The following is a 22,599-nucleotide window of genomic DNA, read 5'->3' on the forward strand; positions in this document are numbered from 1 at the left end:
GAGAGAGTGAAAGTGCGTATACCGAGCTAAATAAAACAACGAACGCGAGGGAGATACGCTATCGCACGATGAACGACGCCAGGGATCAGGGACGCTCACTCACACGGTGAAGAAGGAAATATGAAAGATTTAGGGAACAGTTTCTCAGGGCGGTTAGGGGACGAAACGACTTATTAATGTTCGCGTGGTTCGCTCTATATCTTGTGTGCACGGCAGTTGCTTCCCTCTGCTTTCCAGGATTTTCCGTGTACATAAACGCGTAATACATTAGCGTACGCGATGTATGTGTGTATCGTCAATTCAATTATCGTTCGGCCGCAGACCAGGGTAAAATTCAATTTTTGAAACGACCCATTTATCCCTTTTCGTTGCCGTAACATATCCTGCACGCATGTCCACGTTCCTAGTTCGATTAATAATCAGAACTGTGCGAGTGGCGATAAATTATCGTGGAATGAGCAACAATATCACCACGCGAGCCATAATTTTGCACATTACATAATGGTACTATCTAGATATTGACTTTCCAGGCAGTAAACTTGTAAGGATTAATTGCTGCAACGTTGGCATAACAAGATGATGAAATCGGGTTACAGTCGTGCATTCTACTGCTAATTACGCATGGTACCCGACAGTCTACTATTTAAACTCTAATGACAAATTCTCTGATAAAATTGAAATTGATTACTTTTACAATAGAATTATTAAGATATTAATAATATTAATAAAATATCAATACGATATTAATAAAAAATTAAAAATTATAAGCGATGAAAGAAGAATTAAATTTCACGATTTAAATTTCAGAAAAGAGAAATCTTCTTTAAACTTTAAATTTATTTTCATCAGGATATGTTATACATATAATATTAATAACACTTGGGAATTTGCAAAACACTATTAAATCGCCCTCGATATTTTTACTAGAGAAAGCTTAATTCCCAATACGTTTCTCCATCGTTATGCTTCATGGTGGGTTAACTTGCAATTTGTCGGCAAGTGTTCGAATAAATTCTCGATAATTCCAAACGATCCTGTTCCCAAAATAGCAGCTTAGGCAACGGTTCCCCAAGAGAGATCTTAAGTTACATTAGTCGGGTTGTAGTTCGTGCAAATGGTGCCTATTCGTTTCGCGATTCTCCTATCACACCCCCCGCCCTTTTAGTCGTGTGAAAATATTTGTAAAATGAAAAATTTCTATACTGTTGGCTCGAAGATTTTTCCTCTTCCACAAACATTTTATACACCCACAGAAAAGATTTCTGGACTTAATGCTATTACTCTTTAATCTATCATAAAATAAGATCGCTATAGCGACAATCATATTTATTATTGAAAAGAAGCATATTTTAATCTTGAATAGAAAATTCGAAAATCTAGATTCAAATAATCTTGGTGCTATCTCATTCATTTTCTCAGAAGGATTTAGATACAAATTTGTAGCAAGTTCAAAATATTCTTGATTTAAGAATATTGTGAGATCTAAAAGACATCTTATTCTATTCTTCTAAGAGAATTTGTAGAATCTGCACAAAACGGCCAATATTTATGTGTTGCAATCGAAAATCGGGAAAGTGTTTCTGTTATTTACAATGAATAAGTGCAATACTCTACAAGAAATATTAAAAGATATAGAAATGTCTTATCTCGAATCTTATTTCTCAAGTAAGTATATTGTATATACTTACTTACATTTCCATATCTTTTAATATTTCTTGTAGAGTATTGCACTTATTCATTGTAAATAACAGAAACACAGAAATACACAGAAACACTTTCCCGATTTTCGATTGCAACACATAAATATTGGCCGTTTTATTCGAATAAAGGACGCAGAAGCGCCGAGTCGACGAGCGACTGTGAGAAAATGATGCATCGACATCGACAAAGCTTACTATAAAGTGGCGCTAATATCAAATTATTCTACATACAAGAATATATAAGCATAAATTTGTACATGTTACTCTTGTCTCAAGACAGTAAGACAATCTTATTTAATTCGAGAGAGAAGAATAGAAATTACTGATTTAAATTAAAAATTGTTTTATTTTCATATTTTTTATACTTGTAATACGATTAAATTAGTCAAGAATATTTTTCGTCTTGTTATCAGAAATCCTTTCTGAGGGTGTACCAAATGTTTTTCTCGAAACCGTCTCAATTAATGATAATCGTAGAATAATAAAACTAACATAAATATAAAAGCTTATTTCTCTTATTACCGCTATATATACAGGGTGTCCCGGGTTTTAACCGACAAACTGCGGGAGCATATTCTACTAGTGGAAATAAGAAAAAATTCTTATATCGAGTTTGCTTAGAAATGCTTTATTACAAAGTTATAAACCAATATTGAAAAGAAATATGAGATAAGTAACAACGGAACATAGTGTAGAATTTGGAAGGTCGAAGATGTTTATGTTATGTGTATTCACATGTATTCATGTTCACTATGTTGAAACGATTCAGTATGATTGTTACTTTCACAACAGTAGCTGTTAGATTTCAATCGTCGTGTCAACTAGCAATTACTATCAGAATGCCAAAAGTGTTTTCAAATGAGGAATACACTGATATTCATTTCGTGTACGGATTCTGTGACGGAAATGCACGAGCTGCCGTACGAGAGTATCAACGTAGATTTCCTAACAGGAGAGTACCAGATAGATTTAAAGCAACGAATTACTAATTCAGTTACTGAGATGCAACAAAATTTTCAGGAATGTCGTACCGTAACAAATTCTGTACTACGTCGATGTTTAGCTTGTATCGATGTGCAAGGACAACATTTTGAAATGCGTCACTAAATCATTGCGTAGATAATTTTTATTTTTGTGAAAAAATCCGTTGTTACTTATCTCATATTTCTTTTCAATATTGGTTTATAACTTTGTAATAAAGCATTTCTAAGCAAACTCGATATAAGAATTTTTTCTTATTTCCACTAGTAGAATATGCTCCCGCAGTTTGTCGGTTAAAACCCGGGACACCCTGTATATATATATATATATATATACACTTGTGTATATATATATATACTTGTATATATATGTATATATATATATATATACAAGTGTCACAAAATAAAGTAATTATAATATTATATACATTACTTAAAGTTCTTTTAAGATGGTAATTTTACCGTATTTTTAACCGACTTCATTAATATATCACGTATTTACGTTTAAAAGCTATCGCAGTTTAGTTGACCACTTGCACCGACAATTGATCGGCTGCGGCAGCACGAAACCAGTCTGCCCATAGTATTTTGCAACGAACCGAAAATATAAAAAATAAAGATTAGATAAGATTACTCTGATAAATAGAAGATAATATTGCGATATAAACGCACGTATATTGTTGTAAACTGCAACAGAATGACAGCGTAGCATGTTTTCGACAAGTTTGGCGGGAAAGGGCCGTCACGTACACTGTATGTCATTTCAGGGCACGTGTGGTTAATATTAATAAGTGCTTAAGTGTATATTAAATAGTGGATGACACGCTTGTGAGCCTCATTGAGTTATATTACAGGCGTGACTTCCACAGCTGCTTATACCATGCTCGTGCGAGCCACGGTGGAGGTAATACCTTGCATACTACAAGGATAGCTCGTAACTGTTATAGTATCGTTAGGACTTTAAGACGTAACGAAGAAACAGACGTAGACGATAATAGCGATAGTAACGACGGCCGTAACGATTATCCCCTTTCTGCTGGAATCCTGATTAAGGTAGCTACGAAATCACGTGTGAATCATTTAAGCGGCCACGTTGCTACAATGCATCCTGATTGTACGTGAATTAAGCTATTTGCTGTTACTACACATTTCGATAACAATATATTAATATTATAGTTTTCAATGCTACTTAGCTGTTAATAAAAAATGGATGAGTTTATTGAACGTTTTCAGCAAAAGCGACGGTACTTTTTGAACAAGGCTTTATTTATGGTTTTATGTATTACAATGGAATAAGGTATAGTTCGTTCGACTTATGCATCAAAATTGCACGAAGACAGATAGACAAAAGAATATGATAAATGTAGCGCAATTTTGCCGCGCAGGATGATTTGTATCGGTTGAATGTGTTACGGCAAAGCTTTTGAAACAAACGGAACAACAGAACTTGCTTTTTACTTCTGTGTTAACTTGTTAGTGCAGAAGTCATTAAAAGAAATTCCGGCATTAATTAAAACAGATTCCTCAAGCATAGAAGATGAGCTAGATGTACGGAACGTAGAGCAAGCTGACTATTTTGGTGTCAAAGCGCCCATGACAATGTTCGCATCAGCGAAGAATGACAACCGCGATCATTTCAGTTCCATGCTCGAGAGGGTTGAAGAGGGTGGTTCCCGCAGTTTGAGCACTGAAACGGCTTAAGGCCGCGAACAAACTTGAGCAGAACGAGATAGCCGGCGTTATCGTCGAAAAAGCCAGCTATGATAGTCAGGGAATGCGAAAGGCCTCGTATATTTAAGTCAGAAAGTTTTGACATGGCGAACCACTTTCGACCGCTCACGGCCGCCGAATCGCGTAAATGGATGGATCGCCGCGCCACTACCTTTCCCAATCGCGGGCGCGAAACTGCAGCTCTACTTTTCGCGCATCGCAGTCATTTGCAACGAACGAATTTACGTTCTACACGGCTAAGGCAAAAAGGCAACGCGAATCGTACGTGTTCACCGATAAAATAAAATATGACATCAGTCCGCGTTTTCCCGTGCCCCTTCCCGTGCCGAGTCGAAATGTCCCGCTTTGCGGGATTCTTCGCCGAGAAAAATAGGACACTCCACTCACGAAACACCAAACTCATGAAAATCTCCCAAAAAAAAAACACGAAAACTCATGTTTCAAATCCATTAGCCTTTCTGTTTCATTGTAACCGTATCGATCCGCGGTACAAAGCGCAGTTAATCTACGTCCTATTCTGGTTGTCGACGAAGTTTGCCATTTATCGCAGCCCGGCTTAAATTCAAATGACTTTCTGGGTCACCTTGGGTGCGGAAGGGCGGCATTTCGAGAGCGACGCGATGGTCGACGGAGCGTCCTTTTTCTTGTTGTAATTTTGCACCGCCGTGCTTCATTCCGTCATTGTGCGTTAATTCGGTAATGTACATTGAGTTCGCGGCTGATCTCGTCTTGTTCTCATATTTCTCGTTCTCGTCGCTCACGGTCCTCGCTCCTTTTATTGCACGATAGGTTTAAGAGAAGAACCTCGAAGTGCGCTTTAAGACAACTTATTACGGTGGCCGACATGAAAGGAAGCGAGTGGCTCGCGACAAGGCGAGAAAAAGGAACAGAAAGTACAAAAAATGGAATACCATGCTACTGTCTACTAATATTTTATATTTGTAAGGTTTCACTGCTTCAAAGAGACGCAACGATTATATTTTCAGCATTACTTTCATGCAAGTACCATAGATCTTATTTAATCGATCTTTGGAAATTCTGTTTTGTAACAGTTACTGCAGTAGTCATGTAGAAAGCAACTCAATGTATTATGCAATATTTCAGATCGATGAACATGCATAAAAAATGGATTGATCCATAGAGAGATGCAATAGTCTTCAACTTGATTGTTCGTGCAACCAAAACTATAGTTATATATCTCTGGATAGATGAATATTATTACATAGTCATCCACACATGCCCATGTTTTATGATTCTGCGCATAGTTTGAGTGAAATAAAATTAACGTTTTATACAGCGGCGACAATTTTTCAAATATTTTTATGGCCGCGAGTTAAAATTTTAATAAAACTTTATAGAGCAACATATAAAAGCAATGTTTTATCGATAATAAAACGCGCATTGGAGCGAATATTGATCAAAATCATAATTTGTTAAAATAAAATTAAAACGCATGGCAGAGATGACCAAAGAGGAGAAAAAGAGAGAGAGAGAGAGAGAGAGAGAGAAGAGTATTCGTACAGTGGCTAATTCACATCCGTTAGCGTAGCTCTAATTAACCTGACCTATTAAACAGCTTCAAGCATGGAAAATGCTATGTGACATATCCCGTGCGCTACATGTATCATCGCTTATTCGATTATTTCCATATTTAAATTATCATTTGCGACTAATCCTGCTTGCCCAAATTGGCTAAATATTTTGGGAAAATGTTATTAATTCCTATATGTTATTAATTTCGTTTCCCGCGCGCGTCGTATAATTAATAACCGCATTGTAATTAATATATGCCAATATATGATAAACATGCCTGGACATACACGGCGTACATATCCCGCGAGAATTGTAGCACGATCGCGAGAAGGAAGCCATATCCATGGGAGGCTGTTATTTTATTTACTTCGTTTCATTATTACGTATCCTCACTTCCGATATGCAAAACGCAGGTCGGCCAAAGAAAAGAGGTCAAAGAAATGCTAGTCTAATTTATTCAAATTTATTTATGTCAGGCGCTCCGAATATGATTAAGTGGCGTGTCGCCAGTACGGCGAGACCGGCCATTTTGTTACCTCGCTGCAAACTGCTGCAAGAGACCTGGTCTTTGTCACCCCCGCACCCCTTCAAAGACCAACCGCGTATTGACACGTGAGAGACGCGAGAACCTGTCGCGCAGCAGTTAATTGGTCTGAATTAATTAGTAATAAGACCAAACGTTATACCGAAACCGCGGAGCACGCACTGAGAGAGACGCATAACTCAATTCGACGGCCGGTAATTAAAGCCGCGGCGGGGGATGCCAGCCACGATATCATCCGCAAGCGAGCGCGAGCCCGCTGATAATGACTTCCATGCAGGAGTGAATTCGCAACGCCCCGATAACGAGCGATGGATGAATTTCCACGGATATTTTCACGGTAATCCGTAGATATCATCGTATCATTGTGGCCGCGTTTGTGGATGCTTTTGCGAAAAGCATCGTCCGTCACCCCGTCTGTCACCCCCTATGCGCCGCGTTATCGTTCCACCTCCTCCCGAATCATGTTTACGGCGACGTCAAATCTCCGCCACCGTCTCTATCCGTTAAACTATATCTTCTTCTTGCGCCATCAAATCCGGTGTAGAAGATACCCTTAGCAGATCTCGCTTTGGCGCTCTGCTGACCTTTTCCCTCAAAATCGCGCGAAAGAATCAAGTAGAAATCAATGAGAGAGAAGTAGAAAGAAATGGGGGAGAGAAAAAGACAGAGGGAGATTAAGGGAGAGGTGACGCGAATGAAAATGAAACAGGGAGGAAAGAGCGGACATGAAAGCATTGTAGTCGCCGGGTGGAGATCTTCTCGGAGCAGAAGAGGCAGAAGAGCCAGGGGTGTCGCGGTGTATTTTTAACGTGGCTTATCTGGCCGGAGACGAGCAACTAAACAACGCACGGGGCGGGGGATGGCGGAGAAGGGCAGAGGGGGCTGATTTAAAAGCCTCAGTGACTCTCAATTCGCGCATCGCGCGCCTAGCCAGGACGAAAGCACGTGATGCCTCGCTAATTTTAGGGGACGTTATTTCCAGACGAGCGTCCTCTGCGTTTATCCTGCCGCATGTGGACGCACGTCGCTGTAATCATCGTCACCGCAAAATGTTTTGGGGAGATCGCGTTGCATTTCCATCTCCCCTTACAATCGTCGTCGTGGACGCGCGCCGAGTTCGGAAGCGGAATTGAGCTTGCTCGAAATTCCAGTAACGCGCGCGTCGACCGCTAAAAATAATATTGACACACACGGTGGTTAGTAGCGCGCTAATATGCTTCTCAACTATAACATTTTAATTCGACAGCCGTGATGTGTGGCGAGCAGCGGTTGAATTTCCGTTTCGGCTTCGGGCCACGCGTTTAATTGAACTTTGGAGATTCTCGAGCCACGAGACTCGCCCCGTCGAGTGTTTTTGAAATAATATTCGGCTACAGATGCTTCACCACCGCACTATCCGTTATCGTTAAACTTCAACTTGTGTAAACTCTATCATGTTGTAATAACCTTTTTGATCTTCCCCCGAATGCGAATCATGCGGATCATGCATGTGAGAGCTACGGCGCTGATAATGGACGATACTGCGTTCCACGTCCCGACTGCAACGATAGTTAAATGAAAATTTACGCTGATCGATTTTAATAATGTATGCGAATAATTTTAGTAGGCGATTTTAATAGCGTTCGAATAACAATATGCATCGTGCTTTTAGATTTAATTTTATATCTCCGTGCAAACGTACATTTGTTTCTAAATAAGCGGCTTGTGCTTCCAGTCTGCAGCGCTCGTCCTGTCCCGTGAAATTAACGTGATTAATGGATCGCCGTGTCTCCCGGAACGCGTATTAACTTTGATCAATATTTCCAATATTGCGATGTCAATAAAACGAACGTTGGATGATAGAGTAAGCTCCTCCATCGTAACCTTAATTGTAATTGTTGCAACGTGCAGTCGACAAACAATCGGAATCACGTGGATTTCTACTCTGACGGCCTGATTGGTGTCGGAAAATTTTCCTGCGATTCCGATAACTTTTACGCCGTGATTAAACTTTTGTCAGCAATTCTCGTAGAGCACTAAACCGCAATCGGAACCTTAAGTCTTTATCATCTCATTCTCAATATTCAATATGTCTTTGGACATCATTGTTTCATTACAATGGCAAAGATATTGGAATATTTACACAAATTTTAACTGTATTTTCTACTTTTTCATTTGTTTTGATAGAAAAAGAGAAAGAAAGAGAGAGTGAAAGATTTTACAACCTCCTTCATAAGGAATATTAATCGAAAGTTATAACGCGATAATTAAGCCGCAAAGTTCGGTAACTTTAAATAACTCGACGGTAGACTGAGGAATTTCCAATGCAGAGAGAGAGAGAGAGAGAGAGAGACCGGTAATTAAAGTAGCTACTTTCCATCGGAACAACTGAGGAATGCACAATGGATATTCCTAACAAAATGGGCTACAGCCATTTGATTATATGTTATACTACGCAAATAGATAAGTTGAAGTCACACGTTGTATCAAAAATTGGCTCGCAATAACGAATATTCGAATTGAGTGACGTGTCGCATCACACGTCGTTGCACTTGATAACACGAGCTCCAACGTTTTTGCTCGTTGTTCGCTTGCTCTCTTTGGGATTCCCCCGCGTTCAAGCAGCTTTCCGTATATCCTTTCGGCAGCTTCATGTGCAGACGGAGAAGAAAGAGCTTCCCGGTCCATTATCGACGAATTTCACGCCTCGTCGACCGTCTCCACGATTTCGCTGCTGCATGCCCCTTGACGGGGGTGGGTTTTTCGGTTTCCTTTTAACGGTCCGGTGCACCCGAAGCCTCTTAGTTTACTTCCTTTATCAGATTCTCCCTAACTCGGTTCCTTTTCGCTGATAAAGTCGGAAGCAGCGTTTGATTCCCGCTGACAGTGGGATCCTCGACCACAATTTTTTGCTCGTTGTTTCAAGATTGTCTCTCCAGATCGAAATTCGAGACTCTTCTGGTCGTCATTCTCGAAACAACATTCGCTTCACGCGAATAACTTTTTACTCAATCCTGATGTCGCCTGACGTCACTTGAGGTATGCGCTCGCATGTTTCGTTTTACAACAAACGAAATCGTCCTTTATTGCTCGTGTAATTTTACTATATACACGTGCGCCGAAAGCTAAAGTTGCGAAATACTAGCTGGTAGTAGGGCCTAGCTCGAAGAGTTGTCACACGTCCTACTTTCAATCCTACAATCGCATATACTTGTCCTACGTCCTACATTTAAATGTCCTACTTTGAAATTAAGAATCGATTATCACATGCTAAAATAGACAAAGAAAATTAATTGTGCATATTAAAATAGATGTTTCCTTTTCTAATTAATTCCATTATCTCGCTTCTCGCGACTGTTTTTATATAAAACGACAATATAACATTCATCATTGTACCGTTCATAGTAAATAAAATATTATTATGCCAATTATCATGATAAATCAGAATAAAGGGACAAATACAGGTAATTTGAAGACAGATATAACTGCAGCTGCGTGCAGCGAATAATGCTCCATAAAAAATACACTAAGGAAGATATTTGATAAGAAAGATACTCTCATCAGAGTCCATTGAATCCAAACAAGATGAAATCATGCAAACAAGATGAAATCTTGAAAAATCTTTTCAAATGCGTTCCTTCGGTTCAATAGAATCACTCATAGGGAAATCAAGTGGCAATTCAAACGCGCATTTACGTAAATAGCGTACAGCCGCGTTGAAGTGCCACTGAAAAGTGTGCTTGCAAGCGGTGTGCAACAGCTTTACGTTATTAGAATTGAAACATCATCCAGTATGACTCCAGTATGAATCGGTACTAAATCGGAAAAAAATTTGAGGATCCGCGAGTAAACAAACTGTGCGGAGTTTGCTCGAAAAAATCAACTGTACGAAAGCAATCTTGAAGAATGCGTGTCAGAGAGTATACGTTTGAGACCTCGAAATATCCCTCGATAAAGGACTGACATGAGACGTCGAAGTTCTTGCCTAATTGACACCTTGAATTCTGCGCATAGCCAGGTGGATAGAGATGGAGCGTATTTCTCACTGTTTCGATATCCCACGGAATTTTCCACGGAGTCCGAATTAGCTACGGAACGCTTTTACGTAACTGTTCATTTCCCAGACACCCGAGTGCCTCGACTGACATGATCGATGAGCATGAACGACAAAAAGCTTACGAACGCAGACGGGATTATCGAGAAACAATTTTAATACGCTAATACCATTATCTCGCCGCAAATTTCATCAATCGATAGCCGGTTGACTGGACCTGCAACAGCGTGCTAATGTTTTTCAGGAGATCGTCAGTGTTCTTTGACGCGAAAATACTCCCGAATTGTTCAATATCGCATTGTCGCGATGCTCTGATTTGAATTAAGCGAGATGATATACCGTCTCAAGCAAAACATATCTGTCGAAACGAGCTCGATTTAATTCGCGTGACCATTGGTAAAACACGTTCCGACTAAATGTATCTTTTCTTTCAAACGGACAAGAATAGCCGCGCGCTTCTTCGCTGAGCGAGCGGCGGGATACGCGTTCGGTCTGTTCCTACATAACTCCATAGATTTCATAAGTAGATTACACACTGTACTTGCAACATCCGGCGATCGATAGGCAGAGTAAACATGACCTCGGCGAGACTGAAAAATTCAAGCTATAACCTGAAGTGCCGAAGACAATAGAAGTTCTGCGACGATCTACTTTTTCTTGCCCGCCCCTTGTCGCAAACTTGTCGGATTCACCGGAGCACGCGAATGCTATGTGCGCGATTATTTATCGACATCCGGTTTCGCTGCCAGCCCGGCGGTAAAAACACTACTGCACGTACAATTGATTTTGTGTTGAGCAGTTTTGCTACGTGGCTAATGTGAGATGTACGTCGAATATTTGCGTGCACTTTAGCGCACGCTGTCAGGAACATTTAAAAGTATGTGGGAGGATTAAAGTGCTGATAGCAATGTCACGCCCTTAGTCGCGCCTCTATTAATGCTCCCTCAGTGGACATAATTTTCACGGAACACTTCTAATTTGTACTCTTGCACACGAGGTGCTATTAATTTTTTATCCGTAGTGCAATTTCGTAGTACTTTTACAAGGCTGCTCCATTCATATCTAATTGAAACGTTCATTGTTGAATGTACCACTTTGTTGGGAAACATAAAGAATTTTACCACATATTACTTATATACTTTACATAGTTTATATACTTTGACATCATATAACAAGAGTTATAAGTTATTCTTGAAAACAATTTTCATAGCGTTTTCCAGAATAAATTCAGCCTAAAAATATTTGAGACCAACGATGAAATTGAGACAAGTGAAGAAAGTTAAAAAAACGACGAAACAAGAGGCTCGCAAACACGTAAAATGTTTGCGCTCATCATTCGCTGATACGTCGCGAATAAACAGACGTTCGATTTCAGTAGCCCGTACGTATACCCACGAACATTAAACTTCAAGCCCAGTATTGCGGGTGCGCGTGGCGTGCACGTAATAGAAATCGTTTTTCGGTAATTCGTATGCGAGATTCGTGCCGCGGACGCGTTTGCCATGCGGGTTCGCCGATTTGCATCTACCGCGTGTATTCGCGAGCGTTCCGCGCGCAGGAGGCGCGCCGAATTATGCGAGTCCCTCCGCGAATCTGCAACCCCCAAACCTCAGATCCGAGGGAGGCTTTTTGCTCCGTCAATTCCACAGGTTACCTCTCGTGGGTGCGCAAAGTTTCGCGGTGTCGTTCGACGATCGATACCCGGGAAGGAAGTGAAGAGGATGGGAAGGAGATGGAGACAAATGGAACATGGATGAACACGCAAGCCCGCGTGAAGGAAAGCCGCTGTTCTCTGCGTGTGGAAACGCGAAGAAATTGGCGCTAGATTCCGCACGGCGACACATTCATATCGACATTCACGAATGGAATTTTTCGGTATCGTGGCTGACACACTCATCTCTTCGCGGTCCTGAAATCGTTGAGAAATCGACGGAACGTACGCGCAAAATTCATGCCTTATGATCGAATTGTCTTGGGAATATCGCAATAGTGCAAAACACACACACAAATACACAAACATAAATACGCATTTTACATTTAATACGCGTGTGTATGTATTATATGTATTATATGTAATGCCACAAGTGTCGGAAAATCTTCGATTAGCATCGTCGGCTGAGGCGGATGTGTGTTAATCGACGAATCTAGTTTCACGTGAATCGAAAGCGGGCGGATTTACGAGCGCCCCGGTAATGGTTCGGCAGAACCGCATTAGAATCGCTATCATTGTGCATCTACGTCAATCCACGTTTGTGAGCAAGCAGCAGCAACACAAGAAGGTAAATACCAAAGTTCAAGGGGAGATCGCGTCGGAGTAAGGATAAAGCGCCGTTAAGGGACCGTACTACTACCCCACGAGAAAAGCTGCGGCCAGGTGAATAAAGGCGAAAGGGGACAAATGGCGGACAAATCGAGGAAGCTGCGAGCACATCTCTATCGAACCGATGCATGTCGACCACTGGAAGAACAATGAGTTCTAAATACCACCATCTCTGCCTTGATCCCTAGCCGTTCTCCTTTCCCCGTTCTCCCTCCTCCAGCCCCGACACTTGCCGCTAACAATTCCGCAATCTATCTGACTTGTGCGACTGGGAAGATGAAGGCGCGAACTGTTCTTTCAATAATTTAATCGTATATGATAATGAGGCAACTGTTGCACTACGCATGGCAAAGTATCGCATCGAATTCGACGTGAATGCGTTTGCGAAAGATTGTCGAACGTCCAAGCGACTGATCCTGGCAACGTAAGCACGGGATATAATCAGGGATTAATTGTCCGCTCGTTAGATATTCATAGCAAGTTATAATGAGATACCAGATACACGTGGATCCTCTCAGAAGTAAAATTGCGAACGGAACAGAAGAGAAAATAGAGACATCGTCGTAGTAACACACTTGTCATTACTCCAATAATTTTATTTTGTTCTTGCAACTCTAATTAAAAACTTTTTTGGTCATTGGTACGTCTTGGTAGAGTAAATTGCACGTGGAAACTGCGTAAGTTTCTGGATGCATCCCATTTGTTAAAAAAGTTTTAATTAGAGATACAGAGGGAGAGAAAAAGGAACATAGTAAGATAAAAAATTGTTAGAAGCTTGTAAATGTATATGTATACACCGTGAGAGTTTTGGATTAAACCGTTTGCAACGCAACGTAGAATAACTTTTTCGTGCAAGATAGTTCTCAAATTCAACTTAGTAAGCAACTTAAAGCTCTTAACCAGAATTGTTGAGTTCGCTCGAGATCCTTCTCTCTAGTAATCGTTCCCCAACAATAATACAGTAAGTTGACTCCGATTGTTCCACGATTTTTATTTTTTTTCACGGAACAATGTAACGAAGCATCCCATAAAAGAGGACCGTAAACGATTTCGCCTGCGATCGATTGAAATCAGCGTTTCGCCGATATTCCGCAACGATAGCACGTATTCCGTCATACCTCGTTTCGTGGATGTGGCGGTCGGCATCGATGTGAGCTGCGACGGGATGCCGGCTCTATCAGTGGCAGTGATAGCCCACGGCCGAGTCTCGTTCTTCTTCGTGGACCTCGTCGTCGTCGTCGTCGTCTTCGGGACGAGCTACTAACCTGGTAGTCATCTCCACCGTGACGACAGCCAGTCGGTCATCGTCCAGGAATCGAAGCACGCACGCACTGAAAACATAGCGGAATTTTCCATCCAGCAACAGTATATCGAGGGATATTATATAATGTATTAGTTTGTACATATCATGGCAGATTACTTAATATAGGTGCGAGAATACGCAGCTATTTCTAGCATTCGACGATTTCTCTTTTCGGAAACGTCTCCAAATTGGCGGTCGTTACTGCAATATTCATAGAGAAATGGGAGATGATTGATTGTCTGCGACTGTAACTTCTTGCATGTCTGCGTACGATATGATTGAGCTATTGTCCGGTTATAGTTTGATTACTGATATGATGGATGCGAAATCCCACAGATGTTCTATATTGAGCTCTTTTATTATATTAATCCGAGAATTGGTTTTTTCATAGATTAGTCCCCCCCAAATTCAAGGTTTCGTTGTAATCGTATCTGTCTAACGTAAAACATGTTACAAGATTGAATAACTAGCGCTAACAAATATATACTCAAAAGAACTTTTTGTCGTGAGAAACTTGTTAGATCTACGGTTTAAAGGTACTTAGAAGTAATTAAGTTTCTTTAATTATGTGAATAATCTTCTTATAAACATTTCATTTACTTAATGACCGTGAAGTAAATTACAACTTATTTTATAATGCCGAACTTAAGTTCGGCATTACACTGAAAATAGTGTCACTGACGAACATAAAGAGGTTTTTACCACGACTGGAGGAAGAAAAGTTCGTTTCGCTGGTGTTTGGAGCGTTAAAACTCTACTCTGACAATTTCTTGTTCGCTTATGAAGTTAGAATCAACTTTTTACTAGCAGAGTTAAAATGGCTGTTCACAATATGCTCGCATTTTCTTAGTAGGATAAAGCTCTAAGCTTCTTTTACAGGAAGAGAGAAAGAGAAAGGGGATAGAGGGAGAAAAAAGGAAGAAAAGAAAGAGAGACAATTCGTTGTAAAATCCTCGTATGAAATGTAATACGCTGCGACGAGATAAGCGTGCAGGCAAATATTAAAATATTTGAATCTCTCTCGCAAACGTTCAGTGTGAAATTGCTTATTCAGCATCAGCGTAATTGCCATTATCTATCCTTTTCTTCTTAATTCAATACGCCAAAGCGGAATGCATGTCCAAAGATTTAATCCTGCAAAATAGGCACGATGGCTCAGTGATCTCGAATAGCAGCGGCGCGGTAGAAATGGCATCGAAAATTTTCGTGTCGCGGCAGAAATTGCATTCCTGCTCCCCTTCCCGCCATCCCGCGATTTTCCGCGGCCATTTCAATTTTGCGGGTATTCTCCGCCCCAGGAGATACGATCGATTGACGCGTCATAGAAAAATAGCAGTACGCGATTCACAAATTTCGCCGTCTGCATCCGTGCCCTGCGCATAGATCGACGGCTGTCACGGCTGCGCAATTAGGGCCGATTTACGTCGGATTAAAAGCACGCCCGTAACTTCGAGAACTACAATGAGAGAACGGTCTCCGGTGACGTGTTGAAGACTCGTGCCGAGACCTTGGCTGTCTGATATGAATCCAGATCAGATGGCACTTGATCTCTTCGCATTACCGTGTCAGCGATTCTCTCGCTGAAATGGTCGCGCGCGCGATTCTCCATTACCGCGATCACATTCAGCTAATGTAAGCGCTGTAATGAAATTAGTTCGTCCTCGAGAAATGGCTTTCATTTGCCATCGATGGATCGGAAAACATCGGATCAGATTTATTATCGTTCCTTATTCTTCCTTCTGTCTGCCTTCTATCATATCCTTTTCTTTAAGGCGTTTCTTTTTTTTATTGTTTTCTGTCGTAGTATCGCCGTAATGATCGCAGCGAAACGTGCAGTTACGTGTTGTGTACTCGCGTGTACCAGCGGAGTTTAATACAACAGGCGCACAGCTCGTGGATATTGCAAACTGATAATACATGTTTGATGAATACATGTTCTCGTAAAGAATGACAGAGGTGGCGATGCTGTAATGAGCAATGGACATAACGCAATGCCGCGTATATTAAAAGTTGGATCGACAATGAAGCGTGCAGTCGATACAAAGTCTGAATTCCTGAATCGAAAGTGGACACGTAAAGATCGTTATCTTTTAATTATGTATTGTGTGTACATGATAATGATCCTAAAAAACGAATTATTTTACGAATAAATTTTTCAGTTCAATCGTTCCATCTGCATTTGACAGAGAATGGGAATGGAGATAAATATCGGAGAGAAATAGAAAAGTGAAAAGAATAGGTCACTTTGTAGACTCCAAGAGCGAAGTCAAGTTTTTCTTTTTTCGCAAAATTTTACTAGCATTCTTCTATTTTCTTGTGATTTATCCGAATATTTCATATGAAAATAGCAAGAAAATTTATGTATAAAGAGAATTTCATATAAAAACTTACAAGCAGATAAGATATAATAGATTTCACATAGGAACGATCATGCGGATATCGGAATTATTTGCAACCACGACGTTACACGGCGTTTTTCAGTCTCGAATTTGATTAGCATGCAAAACGCACCTTTTGCTATTCCTCACGACGCCCCGGCGGATTGTCTCATCCTTCGACGGTATCGTTCGATACCGATTCGCACAGCTGGTCTTGCACGATTCGGCACGGTGCTTGGCACGCGGGGCAAACAACTCGGGCAATTCAGAGAGACACTCAGCCGCAGGTACCACCACACGTAAGGTACCTTTGAGGTCCCCGTGTTTTACCTCGGAACACCCGCGCACACACACGCCTACCCGGGGGAAACGGAAACGGTACCGTACCGGCGGCACAAGGTTGTACCACCCTCGGTACCGGGTCTTTTCGAGGCTCTACTGCCGCAAATTCCTTCCCACGTCGTTGGGGTCATATACATGCCACAGAAAATATCAGGGATCGATGCCGACTCGAAACGACCTCCCGTGATGGCATTAGCAAAGGGCGCGAGTTATGTATCTCGCCGGAGACATTTATTATTCCGCGACGGGTGTGACGTCAGCAATGATGTGCCTCTCGTCGACTCGTTGCGTCGCGAACGAAATCTCACGTAACACGTAAACTCAAACGGAAGTACGACGACGACGACGTCCCGCTCGGCACCACCGGACGCATCCCGAGGATTTCCCCCCGTGGAGAGACGATTGAATTAACGGATTCGAGATTCGCGATCGACTCCGCCGTCCTCGCGGGTATCCATGTTCCCGCAGTGTGCCGTCATGCCCACCGTCTCTCAGGAGGCTCTTCCTCTTAGTTTTTCGTCGTGTTCGACGGACCCGCGCTACCAGAATCATGCTTCCATCCTCCGCGTGTTCGTCGGCCGCCGTTTATGATTCCCCCGCTACGTACTACGTGCAGCGAGTGTCTCGAGCGTGTCAGCTTCAGATCAGCTCCTGGTTGCATCTTTTGTCGGCGACAGGTATACGTTCCTCATGCTTCGAATGTTCAGTTACGAGTCTCCGAATGTTCGCAGCGAGATATCGATGTTCTTGGTTACGGTGCGAGCCGCGCGCAAACTGCAGACGGGACCGGAGCTGAAAGCAGACTCGCCGTTTGCGATCGCGCGCTCAACACTCGTCACTTCGAAATCACTTTACGGTCCGCACCATCTCGCCGCAGACACTCTATTTTCATTCAATACTTTTATACCTTACGTCATCACGCTTACTTCCGCAGCAGGAAGAAAACAAGAGAAAGAATCAGGTGAGTTGCGATGATCTCTTCATTGAAGACACTTTTTATCGTTTTATCGTCCAACTAAACTTTTTCATTAAGAGGGACAACTTAAGTGATCAAAATGCAAAAGAAGAAAGAAGGAAAGAGAGGAACACAAGTACGTGCTTATTAATTCCCCTTTTGTGAAGAATGTTTCATTATGCGACGGCATTAAAGAGTACCCAAAGGAATTTCTTCGTCCATTACCGCTCGGAATTTCCTAATAAATTCTTTAGTTGCGCTTTTTCTCTTTGCTTTTTTTCTTTATCGCGCGACGCAATTCCGCGGCGAACTACGATCCACATGAATTATTGATGTATTTGCATATCGACGTGCGCGAAACCCTGAAACAAGACGAGTATTTTTGGAAGCGGCCGCTATGCGGGGCGATGCGTGCGGAACGCCGCACAATGGAATACTTAAGCGTGAGTCACCGTGTAGCACCCTCGTAAAAATACCCGCGGCCATTCAAATTCGTGCTACACACACTCCTCCCGACGATGCATCTCCGATTACCACGCATTTCTGTTCGGCGGAATGCATCTATCCCGGCTACCTATAAGATAAACATTCCTCGAGCAAATAACGCAGTTACCCGAAGATTACCGACAACTAATACTCGCTCGCGTAACATATGCGTTCTACGAGTAATTCCCCGCGTGTAATCCCTCGAATCGAGAAATACAGTCGCTCGAGGATTAATTGCGGCGGTTAATTTCGCCTTAGAAATTAATTTTGCCGCAGTGACAGCGAAACCGGGATCACCTGGGTTTCCGCCGATAGAAGTATGCGGGCATCTCCGCGGTGCGAAAATTCACTCTTCAACGTCAGATCAGAAAAGCTGGCGAAAGCAAGTGTCACGGCTGCCGCATAACAAACAGCTGGCGAAACCTTTCTATCAGTTCCGGCTGTCACGGTGGAAATAAACGTGCATTCACGCGTATTTCGGCGGACGAGAACTCGGGAATGTCAAGGGGGAGAAGAGATCATCGACATGCGTAAAGGTGCGAATACCCGATTGGATTGTTTTACAATACGGCTATTTGTATGGATTATCGCGGTGGATGTGCTGTGGATTTGCGAAGTACGCACCCACGCGTGCACGTATCGACACGGACACGGAGAAAGTAAAGTGCACATTAACTACACGAGAATTTCTTCACTAATATTCCCAATTCTTCCCTCTTTTTGTATTTTGTAATGTGTATTACAGGAATAAAAGAAAGACAGAAAACAGAATTTAAGATAATTTTAACATTTCGTGATGCATTTGATCAAGAATTAAAGAACAGATTCTGTTCATGTTTGATAATTTTCTTTTTTTTTTCTCTTGTTTTCTTGAATTCGATTTTAATATAAGTGAATTTATTTTATATTTGTTTAAATAATCAACCCGAAATTCTTTTCTTGTTCTCGCCTCCTTAGATTTTTGTCTTTTTCGACCATTACTGTTCGTCAAACTCGCAAGCTCAAGTGTCTTGTCGTGGATGTCTTCTTGATCACGCGAACGAACGGGGTAGCCTCCAACCTCTTCTCTTTGCTCTTTATTCTTCGTCACTTTACTCTCTTCTCGGTGATATCTGCGATTCTCACGATTTTCGTGCAAGAAGACGTCGCTCCCCTTCAATTTCTCGTAATCTTTTTTTTACGGAACCGGATTATTCACATCACACTTTACAAGATACTCGCACCCCGCTTTACACATATCTGGGAGAAAACACAAACTGTTACACACATATCTTTTCACCTATTCCGAACTTTCGGATTGGCGATGTTCTCTCTCTCTCTCTCTCTCTCTCTCTCGTTCTCTCTGTCTCCATCTTCTTCCAGAGATCATCTTTCTTCCCGTCCTACTTATCCGCGCGTACTCCCTTACTTTCAAATATCGTTCCCACTCTAAATCTTACTCACTAGTGAATCCTCCGCCTCTCCTCGGAACTCCCTTCATTGCCGCTCTCGGACTCGGACCTCCGTCCTCTTCGACCTCATTACTCCGATTTCATTAATTCGCACCGCGCGAATGCGCGAAAAGCGCGCCCTCGGTACCTCGCATCTATTCTCTCGCCCCCTTTCTTCCGCGATTATCACCACCCCCGCGCGATATCGCTCATCGCCGATTTTATTCGCCGGCGAACAAGCCTGCCATCCTCACGGCGACGAGGGAGGCCGAGGCAGAGATAGACAGCGGACGAGAGGGAGAGGAGAGGCGAGGGGGGTAGACGGGATGAGAAAGAAACGCGCACACCTGCACTTACACACACGCCGACGAAAACAGAGAGGGAGAGAGAGAAAGAAAGCGAGAGAGGCAGAGAGGAGAGAGAGATCCACCCGCAAAAAGTGTGCTTACGGCACGAAGTCGCGCGCTCCACTGAGCTATCAACGGGCATGCGTCCGCGTAGTAACCGGTAGCCCGTTACGAGGCTTTCCCCATCGTTTTTCCAACCCCCGCGCGTCTTCACGGTGCGGCCACCTCTTCCGAGAGCAGCCGCCGCCGCCGCCGCCGCCGCCGCCGTCGTCGTTGCCGCCACCGCCACCACCACCATCACCACCACCACCACTATCGTTGGCCGCCCCCGCGCTTCGGACCCGGAGCGTGCGCGCGCGTTTGCCTGCGTGCGGGATGCAACAGATGCACCTGCACGCGAATTCCCGACCGGGGGTGCGGTACGCACGTATGTAGTTTACAGAGCGGTATAGAAGAGCGGTATCGGAGGCCCGTTACACAATCGAACGTAACGAGGAATAAAAAATGAGATAGGGGACATCGATTTATCGCGGCTGGTTATCTTTAGAAGATAGCAAAAGCGCGTCGAAGACGCGCTCCTCGTTCATACTCGCCGGCGTTACGTCGGCGTTATTCCCCTTTCTCTCGGGAAGATGGCGATTAAACGTAAATAATTGTTCCGGTCTATTATTAACTTAAATTTTTAAACGCGTCGTGATATATAAATCCGTGACACATAAATTGTTATGAAGCAGAAATTATTAGAGAGCACGCTGATTTTCTGCGTAATTTATTATAATGCATAATTATGTAATTGAATGTGATTAATCGCGACAAAAGCTTCATTATTAATATTACGTATTGCTTGTTTATCGTAAACAATTTCCGGGAGCGATGTAATTAGCGACTAGATTCTTTATCGCTCTATTATTATTTATTGCAGTTAATTATTTAATTATACATTATAATTAAATTTTACTCATATGAAATACATCTCAGTTTTATAATTATTACATGTACAAATTAGGTATAAAGTAAAGAATTACAATACACGAAAACCTAAACTGATATCATTACATTTTTTATCATATTGCATAATTCCTAGTTGACGCGAACACCTTGTTAAGGTTTTCCAGTTGTTAGAAAAATCAATGAGATGCAAGATGCAACTATAATGCAGATACATTATTTATGAGGTCATAATCTACTAGTATTGATATAACTACCAACAAATAGATATAGTAAAGAACTAACATGGCACTCCTCTTTACAAACTAGGCCAACTTAGGCATGTTTATTTTTATGTCACAATAAACATCACATAGAAGAATGTGTTTCTAGTGTAAATCCACTACAAGACACATTAACGATTTTAACGATTTTATATTAAAATATTAAAATAATTAAAAATCTTGCATATCTGCTTATATAGCTTTTATATTTATATTTAATAAAAAAAAGGACGGATAAAACTTCCGATTTGGTTATTATTTAGTAATAAAGAATAATTAGATGTATTTATAACAAACTAAAATTTCTCTTTTTATAATATAATTTGTAATGATATAATTAAATAGATTCTATCAAAAATTAAAATTTTTGCATATAATAAGACTGAAAATTCCAGATGAGGTAAAGTCGCGCTTAATATAAATGTATTACATATTTAGAAGAATATACTACTATAAATTTGTAAATCTTTTACATCAAATTTGATGAACGCGTAATGTATTTTATATTGATAATTTAATTCGATGTGTTAATGTTAATTTGTGGCAGATATTTGGTCGGTATTTATAGAGCACTGCTTACGATAAATGTCTGGTGGACCACTTCATGTACGTTTGCATAAATTTGTGAAAATAAATACTAATCTTTATTAAATTTACCATTTGCCAAATCCCACAAAAATAGAAGAATTATCTTAACAACAGTTAGTAATAAAGTCTACATATTTTAAAAACATTGATGAATTAGAAAATTATTTCTGTTTTTTGGTTTTCCGTCTCTATTTTTTTTGTTTAACACCATGTAAAATTTGTCATTGTATCACATTTAAAGGTAAACTGTATTCGTTACTGTACCATTGAATTTTGCTATTTAAAAATAACAATTTGTTTCATGTGTTATAGAACAGCAGTTTTTATAAAACAAAACAAACAATTATTTAAACTTATTGTTATATTATATCATTGGAAAATAACATTATCTAACCTGCTAATTGAGTTTTGTTACTTGAAGAAATTAGCTCCAAACCGCCACAGGCCACTATCTGTATCACTATCTTATTTGATGGTGGAGACTTCTAGCGGAGTTTCTTGGAATTAAAAAAGAACTAGTAGCACAGATCAACGGCGAGTCGAATGTAATCTCAATGACGGAATAAAAGCAGTAGTTTTATCTTTAAATAAACAACTTTGTTTTAATAATGAATTTAACAACTTTTATGTTATATTAAATTAGAATTAGAATACACTTTATTTTGAAATATAACGGCAAGTTTTTGAGTAGTATGATTTGCGTATGCACGCGCGCACA

The 22,599-nt window shown here is 41.2% G+C and overlaps 1 protein-coding gene across 5 annotated transcripts in view; it reads right to left on the reverse strand.

The window, feature by feature from the left end:
- Positions 1–20,320, reverse strand: part of LOC105278386 — a 69,348-nt gene extending 49,028 nt beyond the window's left edge. The window contains exons 1-4 of one of the 5 annotated variants that reach the window (XM_011337430.3): positions 20,185–20,320; positions 19,231–19,544; positions 16,656–17,656; positions 13,960–14,172 (exon numbers count right to left, since the gene is read on the reverse strand). In XM_011337430.3, the coding sequence (XP_011335732.1) occupies positions 13,960–13,987 (28 nt within the window). In that variant the 5' untranslated portion in view covers positions 13,988–14,172; positions 16,656–17,656; positions 19,231–19,544; positions 20,185–20,320. The other 4 variants (XM_011337431.3, XM_026972826.1, XM_026972825.1 and 1 more) reach the window with 4 other exon arrangements.
- Positions 20,321–22,599: the final 2,279 nt, after the last annotated feature.

Source organism: Ooceraea biroi, chromosome 10 (assembly GCF_003672135.1).
Source record: "Ooceraea biroi isolate clonal line C1 chromosome 10, Obir_v5.4, whole genome shotgun sequence".
NCBI classification, from domain to species: domain Eukaryota; kingdom Metazoa; phylum Arthropoda; class Insecta; order Hymenoptera; family Formicidae; genus Ooceraea; species Ooceraea biroi.